Source organism: Podarcis cretensis (genome assembly GCF_951804945.1).
Source record: "Podarcis cretensis genome assembly, chromosome: 2".
NCBI classification, from domain to species: domain Eukaryota; kingdom Metazoa; phylum Chordata; class Lepidosauria; order Squamata; family Lacertidae; genus Podarcis; species Podarcis cretensis.
The window spans coordinates 3,363,899-3,376,382 of record NC_137171.1 but is presented as its reverse complement, the minus strand read 5'-3'; the positions used below and the strand labels follow the sequence as shown (position 1 = coordinate 3,376,382).

Genomic DNA, 12,484 nt, shown 5'->3' with positions numbered 1-12,484 from the left:
TAAAACCTAACAAATCCCAGCCAACAGCTTTAGATGGAATGAGGAAAATGGACTAGATTCTTGAGGTTGCTGGAATACAATATTTTATTCATTCTGGACCCTGGGTTTCAGGGCTAATGCCTAGGGAACTTTGGTTCAAAAGGAAGCCTGCTTCTCCTTACAGCCAACACCATTTGAGATCAAGGCCTCTACTGCTGAGTTAGAAAAACCAAGTGTTGGAGCCTTCCTCAAAACAGAAACCATTTCAGGATGCTAGTGCGGACTGCCTGGCTAAATGCTCTTCTACACAGAAAGTTGGCTTGTCAGGGAGAAAGATTCATAAGCCCTATTTACGTGCTACTCACATGTCAGGCACCAATGTGGAATCTAGCCTGACTCCTGCTGTTGAATTAGTCTCTCTCAACAACCATGTGTTGCATGCAGTTGTGTGGAAAGAAAACCCAAAGTGAAAGCTGCTACTCTACGTGATTGGGACACCTGATTCTGACCGCGTGAAGCCCCTACACACAAGCAGCAGCAGCTCACACACTGGGCTTTTTTTACACAACGCATGGCTGTTGAAAGATGATGTCAGGAGTGAGCCTAGAAGCCAACTTCACACTTAACCCCCTGCAGGTGAGTAACACATGAGGAGGGCTTGGCGGATAGCCTTCAACTTGATGCACATGGTATTTTTTCACAGGTGGGAGCATTCAAATCACACGGTCCCCACCTGCATCCTGAACTGGTACAGTCCAGGGACTGAGGACCACCTCAGTGTCCTACATCCAAATTAGTTACTGAGATACTGAAGGGAGCTGCAGAGCAACTAAGAGCTAGAGGCAGAGGGTGGGCATTTAGGAAGCCACAGCAAGGGATTAAACATGAGACAATGGAGCCAAACGCCACACCAAATACCTGTTCTAAGAACAGAGCTGTTAGCTGGGCCAGGTGTGTTGCCATCAGGTACGCCAGGTGCAAATGTGACATGGTGAGCAGAGCCAGGGCTACGGCCAGGCGGTGAGCTCCTCTCCCAGTTCCTGGCTGCCGGTATGTGATGCTTTTCAGGCAGCGGGGGCTGCTGTGGCTCGCAGAGCGGGTCCCGTTCGGAGAGGCTGCTCTCGGCGCCCGAGTAGTAGGCTGTCGCAATGGGGAAGGCCGGGGTTGGAGAGCCCTGCATGTCCGCGAAACCATAGCCAGGGGCTGGCGGCTGGACACTGATTGGGTAGGGCCCGAGAGAGGGGCTGCTGTTGGGGCACCGGAGAAGGGGGCTCCCCTCGGCCTCATTTCTCTCACAGTGCAGCTGCCCGTTGTAGGCTGCTGGGATCTGAGGTGAGGCTGGAGCACTGGACACAGTTCTGCAGCCGGGAGGAGGCTGGCTGTAGCAAGGGACCCGTAAGCTGCTCCTCAGGGCCGGTCTCTCCATGACGGGGCTTAGCTGAGGCCGTGAGGCTCCCTCAGCAGACGATTCGCAGGAGACTGTCGTGGCCTGGAGGCTAGAGCTCTCTGAACCGTTCTGGTGTGGCTGGTCCTCTGCCAGGATGCCATGTTTGGCTGTGGGTGAGGGGGTGATGTGTGGAGGGCTGGAAGAACAGTGGGTGCGGGGGCAGAGCTGTGGTGCTTGGAGGCCTGGTCTCAGAGAAGTCCCATTAGCCTGTGGGCGGAAAGTGGGGAGGTGTGTGAAGGCCTGCATTGGGGTGAGCATCTGTGTGGGGCTGCTTGAAGAAGCCATCTTCTCTGGGCCTCTTTTCCAGCCAGGAGAAGCCAGCTCTTCGGGGCTCAGCCGCAGCACGTTTTCAGGGGGGCTGGTGGCCTTGTTGCTGTGCTTGAAGGTGCCAGGGCTGTGAGAGAGAAAGCATATCATTAATAAATCTTGACAACAGCATCTAGCATGCCCAGAAAAAGATGTCCATGCTGGCAAGCAGGGGAAAAGCCACAGCCGCTGAAACTGGTAGTTGGGTGGGAAGGACCCAAGTGTATCCAAGGGCCACAGATTACTATTAGGGCTCATCCACGCTTCCGTTTGTCCTGATCTCTTGGCAGGGCTCTGAGAGGTTCTTCTTTTGTCTGCCACTTTCCCCGGAAAAACCCCATGTTTTCCACTGAGTCAGAACAAACGTCAGTTGGATTTTCAGTAGTAAACTGCAGGGGATTCAGGGAAAGCGGAAGGATGAAAGGAAAACCTCTCCTACCCATGCCTAGAAATCACAGGGCAAACAGAAGAAAACAAGTGGCAAAGGGGAGCGTGGAGAAGACCTTATTCGAGTTTGGTACTGCCTTTGCCCAGTGAGGATCGTCAAGGTGGCTTTTTTTTTGGGGGGGGGATTACAGCCTTTCACATAATGCACACAAGATTGACTGGCCCACAGTATTGTTTTACTGGCTCAGCTGAGCAACCACCTCAGTGATTGCACAGTTCTTCTGCCCCATTGCCTAGAGGCAGTTCTGAACTTATCCGGAGTTGGCAAGTTGTTGCTGACATGCTTGCAATAATAAGAGTTAACCAGAAACATTAATACCCATTGACCAATAGCTACAATAATAAAAACCAGTCAACAAAACAGCTGTCAGACTTATTTAGAGTGCATGTGCAAAATGTGGAGTTCTGAGGCTTTAACTCTTCTCCTACTCACCTGTCACCCTGCTATGGTTCACATCCAGGAGAAGAGTCCTGCACCTGCTGCTTTTGTGTTTTTAAGTGTCGTTTGCTAGTCTCATGAATGGCATCTTGCTAAGTTTGGTCTTCAGCTTCAGCACCTTGTTTCTCAGAGCCAGGTGGATAGCCCAGATGCTCTGCTTGAGCCGCCTGACAACATGCCCTGGCACACACACAGACAGCACTGCCACAGTGGCTGCCAGTTGCAAGGGAATACTAGACTGTCTTTTAGGGAACATTCCTGACCTTTTCACCAAGGAACCCCTGATATGTTTCAAAAAATCTGATACGTTTTCTGGAACACAGTTCAAACAATGGCTCTACAGGTAAAGTTAATCGCTCTACAGGATGATGATTAACAGCTGGCTTTGACTTTGAAATAGGACGGAAAGATTACTTTAGAAAGAGCCACAGTTGGGAAATGTGTGCCGGCTTCTCTGTGGTGCACCCACCTGTCACTGCTGAATACTGGACTGCTGGTGTGGAAGGAAGTGGGAGAACCAGAGATGTCTGCACAGTGAGCCCGTACCTCCTGACGATGCTGCGGAAGGGAGATGGGACCGTCATGCCAGGCCATCATGCCATCCCTGTAGTCTTGCAGCTCTGTGGAAAGGAAAGGAGAGGAAATGCAGACGGTCTGTTGGAATACCACAAAGCCATTCTGACACATTCATAGGGAACGGGTCCCAGATTCCAGGGCCTTGGGCACAATGATCGCTTTTCATAGGATCTCTCCTGCATAGGCATTGTGGCAACAAAAGCCCAGCATTTGATAGCTGCCTCTGCTCTTGCATGGAACCCCTTAGATATGTTTAGTAGTGCGGAGTAGTGGTTAGAATGCTGGGCTCATGGGCATCCGGGGAAGGGGAGAAGGGAGCCAGTTGCTGAGAACAGGGGAGATTATGGCTCACCTTTCAACTCAAAAATGAAAGCCAGCAGCAAAGGGTCCACAATCTCTCTAACTGTTATTTCACACATACACGGACTCCCCCCAGTCTGTAAACATTTTTAATAATTATTCTCCTAATGCCAATGCAGATGGAAGTCTAAAATGATTATACCCAAGTTGTGGAGCTGTGGCTCAAAAACCACAAGTTACACCAGCACTGCAAAGTAACCCAGTGTTATAATGCCCATTGTGCTAAAGGGAGGGGGGAGTTTGTACAACAGTGTACAATAACTCTGAAATGCAGTCCAGTTGTGCTACCTAGGTTTGGGTTTTTTAAAACTAGAAAAAAGAAAGGGGAGGGCTGTGAAGCTGATTGTAGCAGCAGTGCAATTAATTAGGCTGTGTACACAATCCTGTTTACTCTGCACCCACTGGGATCCGACCACCCCCCCCCCCCAGGTTTGGGAAGTGGTATGTGCACAACATTAGCTGCCATTTATACCTATCTTGTATCTATCCTGACTTGCCTTATAAAACATCTGTTTTGATGCGCTTTCCCCCCCACCAGCTTCAATCCAAATTTAGAAAAAGAACCAACTGGTTGCCTTCAAAGCTGTTCATGTGTACATAGCCTTAAAGGCTGGAGGGGGCCAGGAAAAAACTGAGGGGTTCAGCAGCAAACAGAAGCACAATGTCTGGATACCAGGTCTACCTGTTTGGCAATAAAGCTGTATATACAAGCAGTTTTCTGAAATGCACAGGGGACATTTTTTCACAGTGCACTTTTGTACGTAGCAGTTTGCGCAATGACATCATCTGTGCTGTCTGTACAAATAGGCAGGCGTATTTTCAGAGTAATGCACAAAAGTGTTCTCTATTGCCCTCCCCTCAAATTAGTGATTCCACAGACCACACACACACACACACACACACACACACACACACACAGAGTCTCTTTTAAAAGAGACTGGTGACTGGTGTGCAGACAAACTGATATACAGAATATATATATATATATATATATATATATATATATATATATATATAAAAAAGCAGCTGAGTTACTGTCCTGCTACTCTGCATATTTCATTCACAGACAAGGTAAACATGGTGAGGTGAAGTCCAGCAACATCTGGAGGGCCACAGGTTCCCTGTCCCTGCACTAAGGCCCTTGCCCTTTTCCTAGCACAAAGAACCACACCCCTGGTTCCTCTCTAGCCACGTGACACAGCACCCATAACTGCTGAACCTGAAAGCCTTGGCGGGGGGGGGGGGGGCGGGGGGGGGAGGAACCCTTGGCTATGAATGCCCAGGATGCCTCCTGCGCTGGCTTGGAAATGGAGCCCCTCCCTGAGAGTCACACTCACCACGCTGCCTTTCCACAGGTGCTGGCGGGAGGAATTCGTCACTGCTCTCTGGGGGCTCATAGCCCTGCTTCCTGGTTGATGGATACAGGGGGCTGGTTGGCGAAATGGAGTGGGGAGACCCAGAGTATCCAGAGACAAGGCAGGCCTTGGCTGGGCCCCGGCCGTAGACGTAGGATGGCCCTGGAGGGTAAGGGGGGCCATAGCGGGGGTAAGGAAACGCCTCAACATTCTCCTCCATCACTTTGGACCTCTGGTGGGCTGGGTAAGCGTGACCTATGTGCCCTGCCACCATCTTAGGCTCAAAGTTAAAGGCTTGGTGTTGCCCATGGGGCACATGGTGGTGCCCATAGGTAGCGGGCATTAGAAGTGGCACAGGCTGCCCTTCCCGGTGGAGCGGGTGATGAAGCAGCGGCGGCCTTGCGTTTTCCACCCCCCACAGATCAGGGTCCCGGTCCAGGCGCAGGCTGTAGAAGGCAGCCGTGGGCAACCTTGCCTCTTCACGAGCCATCTCTTGGCAATCTTGGCAGGGGCATAAGAAAGTGGGTGGGTCCTCCAAGATGAGCAGCTCCTCATGCTCCCGCCGGCTGGGGCTGTGAGGCGGCCGTGGCTCATGGCTGAAGGGGTAGGCGTGGGGCTGTATGCCCTCGGACAGGGAGCGGATCACCCGCCGTTTCTCTTCGTACCCCTCGGGATGCGCGTGAGAGGGCCCGCCATTGTAGAGGGGCTGCCGCCGCTCCAGAGTGCCATCTGGTCTGTAGTAGGCCACGTTGTGAGGCCTCTCAGGGCTATGGGAACGGTACCCAAGGCGGCAGGAACAATGGCGGGCCAGGCCAGAGCGCTGAGCTTGGTAGGAAAAGTGGATTCCTGGCTGACCGATGTCTGAGAGCTCATCTTCCAAAATGGCCGTTTCTCTCTCTTTGGTAGGAGAAGGGGAAATGGCATGGGGACAGCTCCCCTCACTCGGCTGCCGAGGCTGGACCCCGAAGCCCCCCAAGAGCCGGTCCAGCTCCTCCTTCTCGGAAGCTGTGGGCTGCGGCCTAGATGGTGGCGTGCTCTCGTCCGCCTTCTCGGTCAGCAGGGAGGAGTGTCCCGAGTCGCTGCTGATGGACAGGAAGCGCCCACCTTGCTGTGGAGGGGACTCTGGTCCGCCGGGGCTGCCATTGGTGGAGGAGGAGAAGCTACTCAGGTCCCCTTTCTTCTTGATCCGGGCATAAAGGCTTCCATCAAGAGGGCCCCGGGTGTGCAAGACATCTGCAAAGGACAAGTGAAACAACTACTCAGGGAAGGCTGTGGGTGATGCAGAGCAGTAGGTGAGATTGGCATTCACACGGCACATGTGGCCTGGAGTCTCCCCAGTCAATGGCTTGCGCCTGTGTGCCTGGAACACGTTTGTCCAGGTGCCTCACGCTCTACGCTCATGGTTTAGTACTGGGGATGGGTAACTTTTACATCAGGGGTGGGGAACCTTTTTGGCTCTGCGGGCCAGATTCTTATCAGGATCTAGCCTTGCAGGCCAAATTTGACAGGTGGGTAGGGCTGCCCACCAAGTAACTGGGTGCTTCAAAGTTCTGCATTCAGAACTTCAAAGCACCACACAGCTCAGGCATCAGGTGTGTGAGCAAGTTCCCCATGGGGCTCTCCCTTGCACATCAGATCCAGATTTGGGCTCAACAGCCCACCAGTACACTTTAAGGCTTCTGATGGTGCACTGGCAGTAGCATCTTCACCTGCCTCACACCTGATGACATCACCTATGGAATCTATATTTTTGACAGCTCTTCTTGCCTTCTTTTCTCCAGACAGTGGACTGGGGACCAGAAGCATATTCTACTGCATGAACTGACCACCCTCAAGAACAAACCTGCACCTTTAAAAACGTGGCCCCATCTACTTCAGAAAAGCATGGTTCAAGTAGTGAAATATATATTGTGACTATGAGTTTGTGCTCCAGTTCCTCAAGTAATTAAAAAACTTTTTTTAAAAGGAAGTTTGTTTATTTAATTGGGCAAAGTGTGTATAAATGAGAAAGCCTACACGTGTTTCTTTAAAACAGTGACAAAAAGGCGAGCAAGCACACTTGATGTGCAAAGAGTGGAGCATTGACTGGCTAGTGGCTGTTTGTTGTACAAGTTATGGAACCAAATTCCTTCAATGATGAAGAACCTGCTTTGGCCGCTCCTAAAATCCTTTTATTTATTTTTTATTTATAAAAAAATTTAAACACCGCTGTATCATTAAAATATATCACAGCAGTTTATAACAATATCAAAACATACAGTTAAGTCTAAAAAATTAAAAACAAGTTAAAAGTAAAAAAATTAAAAATAAACACCAAGCCTATCTTCATCCCATGGCTGGAGATAGATGATTAGAGCTAAAACTGGGTTGAAAGTGGGGATGCCTTTTGTGGGCGGCATCCGACTTTTATTTCTGGTAATCAGGTTTTCTAGGTTCCTTTATTTTGTTTCAAAATCCTGGAAAACCAATTTGGCCAGAAGCTACAGTGAGTCAAAATATATATATATATAAATATTGCAGAAAGCAAAGCCTCTCTCTGAAATCACCTTCACCTCTCTTAAAAACTACTGTCTCTCTTCTGCCATAGTTTTGGTTTAATGAACATGGCTGAAATAGAATCAGGCCTTGTCCAGTGTGTGTAGGGGGGGGGGGTTCACTGGGGCCTGTGAAGGGTGCATTTCCCCCCTCATATATACACCTTTCTGAGAGGCCATTACTCATCCATCCATTGATCCAACGCATCGTTATACTTTATTTTCCAAATTTATGGCACTCTTTCTCCACAAACACACACATTGCAGAAGATGGCCTCCTTTCCCTAAATATCAGCTCTTGCTGGGAAGGAGGAAGGAGTTTTATTCCATCCTGTTGACGTTTTTCTGGCATTTGTGGCAGACGTGCCACAACTATTAAATTCCCATTTGCTTACTCCCTTCGGTATTTTATTTATTTTAGTTCTTAACAAGTTTACTTTAAGTGGATGTTAGGAGGAAACTGTAATCAGGGTTGACTGCGTAAAAACCAGCTGCTGGGATTACAGCTCCCGGAGGGGGGAAAAGTCACTTTGGTCCAGATGTGTCTGTGCTGGGGAGGAGCCCCATCATCCTGTCCAGACTGGGGTTTCAAACTCTGAAACACCAAATTTCTTTAAAAATCAAGGGAGAACTTTGAGCTCCACTCGTCTACTCAAAGTGTAACTAAGGCAGGAAGTTAAGATGGGCTGATTGGATTGTGGCACACAGCTCAGTCTTGAAAGAAAGCTTCCTGAAGCATCCTTGTGAAAACAAAAACTAATCTCAATATTGTCCACTTTTAGATATAAGCAGAGTGTATGGTGCTTAGATGTAAGCATGTGTGTACGGCTGAGTCACATCTTATGTGATTTCAACTATATGCATTTGGCTGCAGCTCCAGTCCAGGATCCCTTCCAGAGTTTTTCTTCTGGCTGTGACGGATCTGCCTTCATCTCTCGGACCACCTTCCTCCTCCTCCCTTCCACAGGCGGAGTGAGGAGAGGCAGTGGAGACACCAAGAAGGTCTCACCACAAAGCTCTTCCCCGCTCCTCCATGCCCCTGCCTTATCAGCCAGCAGCCAACCAGAAGAAGGCAATTTTGCCTATACAGTCATACCTTGGGTTGAATGTGCTTTGGGTTGAGCCAGTGGCGTAGCGTGGGGGGTGCAGGGGGGGCCGGCCGCACCGGGCGCAACATCTGGGGGTTAGGGTTAGGGGGCGCAAATCCACGGGTTAGGGGGCGCAAATTACTTGTCTTGCTCCGGGTGCTGACAACCCATGCTACGCCACTGGGTTGAGCACGTTCGAGTTGTGTTCCATGGCAACCCGGAAGTAACAGAGCGTGTTACTTCTGGGTTTCGCCGCTCGTGCATGTGCAGACGCTCAAAATGACGTCGCGCGCATGCGCGGAAGCGGCAAAACACGACCCACGCATGCGCAGATGTGCCGTCGCTTGTTACGTTTGCTTCAGGATGTGAACGGGGCTCTGGAACGGATCCCGTTCGCATTCCGAGGTACCACTGTACACAATTCTTGCATATGCACACTACCCTTGGAAAATAACCCCAGTGCATGATGTGACTCAACTGTACATCCTCAAATGCAACAGCAGAATTCTGTGCCACGACAACCAGACTTCTGCATCAAGAAAATCTCAGTTCTGCAAATACCAAATCCTGGGTCCAAGTGTGGAATTGCAGAAAACACACACACACATACACAGTCTTGCCCAAGTAGTGTGGCAATAAGGGTGTAAGTGCTAGGAAGAGACTGCAGGAATGTCTTTGTTGGAAGCCACCCAGAGTGGACAGGGAAACCCAGCCAGATGGGCGGGGTACAAATAAATAATAATAATAATAATAATAATAATAATAATAATAATTCCCTGTGTACCTTCCAGGCTGTCCTCATGGTGCAGGTTGAAGTTTTCATAGGAGTCCCAGCGCACTATGGGATTGGAGATGTTGTAATCTACTGCAACAGCTGTGTTGTTCCTATAGGTCTCGCGGCCTGGGGAGAGAGACAGCAAGCGCCAGAGAATCTCAGCATTAGAAGGATTAAGTGCATTCAAGATAACGTATGGAATGGAATGGATAGCATATTCCAGTGGCTGCACACCCGTCAGCAGAGTTATAAAAGGATTGTGGATGTGCATATTTACTTAATTGTATAACCTAGGATTTTCTGCAACAGGCTCAAGCATGACTGACAACGTTTTTAAAAAGCCTAACCTGCGGGTTTTTTAAAAACAGGATTCCCACGTTTCTGTCCCTCTGCCCAAGATGGGCCTGTGAGGATAGATCTAGTCAAGCCCCCAAGTAAGGAGTTTATTTCTTCATTTTCTACTATGCCAGTTAATGATTACCCTTCACTGCAACGGGAAAAATAAAACACTATTATTGGGAATGACATTGAAGTAAAGGTAAAAATCTGGCAACCCTGGAGACCAGGTGTTCTCTTCTCTCTCTGGTCAGCATCCTGAAGGGGTGTGCAATTATGGTGTCTCTCTCTCTCTCTGCGGTGGCCCCCTGGTTATGGGACATGAGCCCTTTCCACTCAAGTCTGGTTGACACTCTTTTCTCCCTGTTTCATTGCCAGCTCAAAGCACATCTATTTACCCAGGCATTTATGCAATATCAGCTGTGAGTTTGGACGGAGGAAGTCACTCTGCACCTTTGAAGAATGATGCTCTTTTCTCTGCTGTCATTTATGTTGTTTTGAAATTTGATGCATTTACAGATTTAAAGTTCAATGTTTTATTCTGCTTGTACCCTGCCGCGGAATTCTTTTTGATGTATTTTAAATATTTTAAATAAACAAATAGATTGGCATGCAGAGCATACAGAGACATGCATTGTACAAATGCTCTCCACCCCCTTCTCATATATCCTAGTAAGGTGGTTTTTAGTGCTCTTATTCTGCCTTTCCTTCAATAAGCTCAAGCTGTGTACCTGCTTCTCCAAACCCATTATATCCTCACAACGGCCCTGTGAGGTAGGTTAGATTGAGGGGTAGTGACTGGACAGTCACCCAGCAAACATCATGACTAAATGGGAATTTGGGGATCTGTGCCTCCCTAGACTTAGTCCAACACTCCAACCACTATACTTTATGGGACATATGCACCTAAATACCCTGAAAGCCCTGGGGTCATCACAGACATATCAGAATGTCATGTAGACTGACCCCTGGTTTTCAGTTTCAATTCTAGTGACAGTAAATTCAAGCCATCTGGATTCCATTTTGGAGTGGCAGTTTACCAACCCCAAAAATTAATAAGCAAAATAAAGGCTTGATGTGCTGAACTTGCTTTTCTTCATCTGCACACTGGTTTGATCAGTACAATGGCTGATGAAGATGATTCCCTCCAATTCTGAAGCTTTACAGAAGCTAAGGAAATGTGAATATCATCAGCGCCTGGATGAAAGACCACTGGCAACTACTCTGAGATACCCCACTGGCAAATGCTGCAATTTTGGCAGAAGGTTTCCTGCTTGGCAGGGGGTTGGACTCGATGGCCCTTGTGGTCTCTTCCAACTCTATGATTCTATGATTCTATGAAATGAATTATCTTTGAAGTGAAAGAATATAAGACCCATAGTCACCACCCTGCTGGCCAACAGAAGACTTGAAATTGAAACTATACTTCTTATGGTTTTCATTCTACAGGAATAAACCTCCCCGTCCACGGTCTGCTTGCAGTTTGCCTCTTTCCTTGTGGGCTTCATTGCCTAGTTCTGCCCACCCTCACTCCTGCTGCAATCATGGTACACACACAGCCCTGGCCATACAAGGAAATGGGAAGCTTAAAGAACTTATGGCAGAAGGAAATGCTTTGATCTCCATCGACAGATGATGCTTGCTCACCCCCCCCCACCACCGGCAATATTTGCAAGACAAAAGGTGTTTCTATTGGTCTGGTGGTCCAGGTGAAGGATCACTCTAAGCAAGGAAGATGTCACCCCCGCTTCCCGCCCCCCCCCAAAAAAAGTGTCATGGTACTTTAAGATGCTTCCAAATGACACCATTTCTCTAAAGGCAGATCAGCACAACGCACCAAACACACCTCCTTTCACCAGCCATAAATTGTGGCCTTCCAAGATGCTTGATAAACCACCCCAATTCTTGCAGTCCCAAGAGAGAAGCAAAAATACAAGACAAATAAAAAACCTATAGGAACATCTCTGCCGGATCAGACCAAATAAAGTTCTGGTTTTATGTACTTCATAAAATGTATTTCATAAAACTGCCACAATTTCAGTTTCTTAAAGTGGTCAGCTAGGTGCCTATGGGAAGCTGGCAAACAGGCGCTGAGCACAACAACGTTCTCCCCACTTGTGATGTCCAGGAATGCTGCCTCCAACTGTGGACAGTAGAGCATAGCCATACCCTCCACGGATTTGTCTAATCCTCTTTTAAAGCCACCCAGGTTAGTGGCCATCCCTACATCTTGCAGGAAAACTGCAGCTCAGCTGAGCTGCCCTTCACGGCTGGTGGTGCTGTCAGCTTGGCTGGGCTTGCTCTGAGGTGGGTGGGCACAGATTTGGCACTTTCCTGGTGACACATCACTGGAGAAGCAAGAAGGCAGTGCAATGTTCTGCAGACTAGTCTGAAGACCCCCACACACTCACAAACATTGACAACAGATAGCAGGCAAATTCCTGGTTGTCTGGATTGCTTTGTTTCCCAAATGTTCCAGTTCAAATTGGTGTCCTTCTCCCCCTCCTCCCTGCTCTTTTCCTTAATACATTTACATCTCACCTTTCTTATACAAAACTCAAGACAGTGCATGTAGGGGTCTCCGGAAGTCTCCCATCTAAGCCAGATCAAGACCTGCTCAGCTTCAGCAAGACTGCCACCTCTGGCTGCCACAAGCCAGTGGGGATGGGGCCAAAGGCAAAGGTGGGTGGAGCAAGGATCAGACAAGAGAGGCCAGAGGGGGGCTGAGGTTCCCCATTCCTGCTTTAGGCCATGCACTGAGACCTGACTTTTGGAATGACCCAGGAGGTGTTTGTGCCGTAGTTCATAGTACTGCAACCATATCCCTCCAACTCTGTCATCC

At 48.9% G+C, this 12,484-nt stretch overlaps 1 protein-coding gene across 5 annotated transcripts in view; it reads right to left on the bottom strand.

The window, feature by feature from the left end:
• TNS2 (tensin 2) overlaps positions 1–12,484 on the bottom strand; it is a 133,998-nt gene that overhangs the window by 10,872 nt on the left and 110,642 nt on the right. For all 5 annotated transcript variants that reach the window (XM_079965777.1, XM_079965779.1, XM_079965781.1 and 2 more), the window contains 4 exons: positions 9,316–9,432; positions 4,892–6,142; positions 3,088–3,238; positions 898–1,820 (listed from right to left, as the gene is read on the bottom strand). In XM_079965777.1, coding sequence (XP_079821903.1) covers positions 898–1,820; positions 3,088–3,238; positions 4,892–6,142; positions 9,316–9,432 — 2,442 coding nt within the window. The remainder of the gene's footprint in view (positions 1–897; positions 1,821–3,087; positions 3,239–4,891; positions 6,143–9,315; positions 9,433–12,484) is intronic.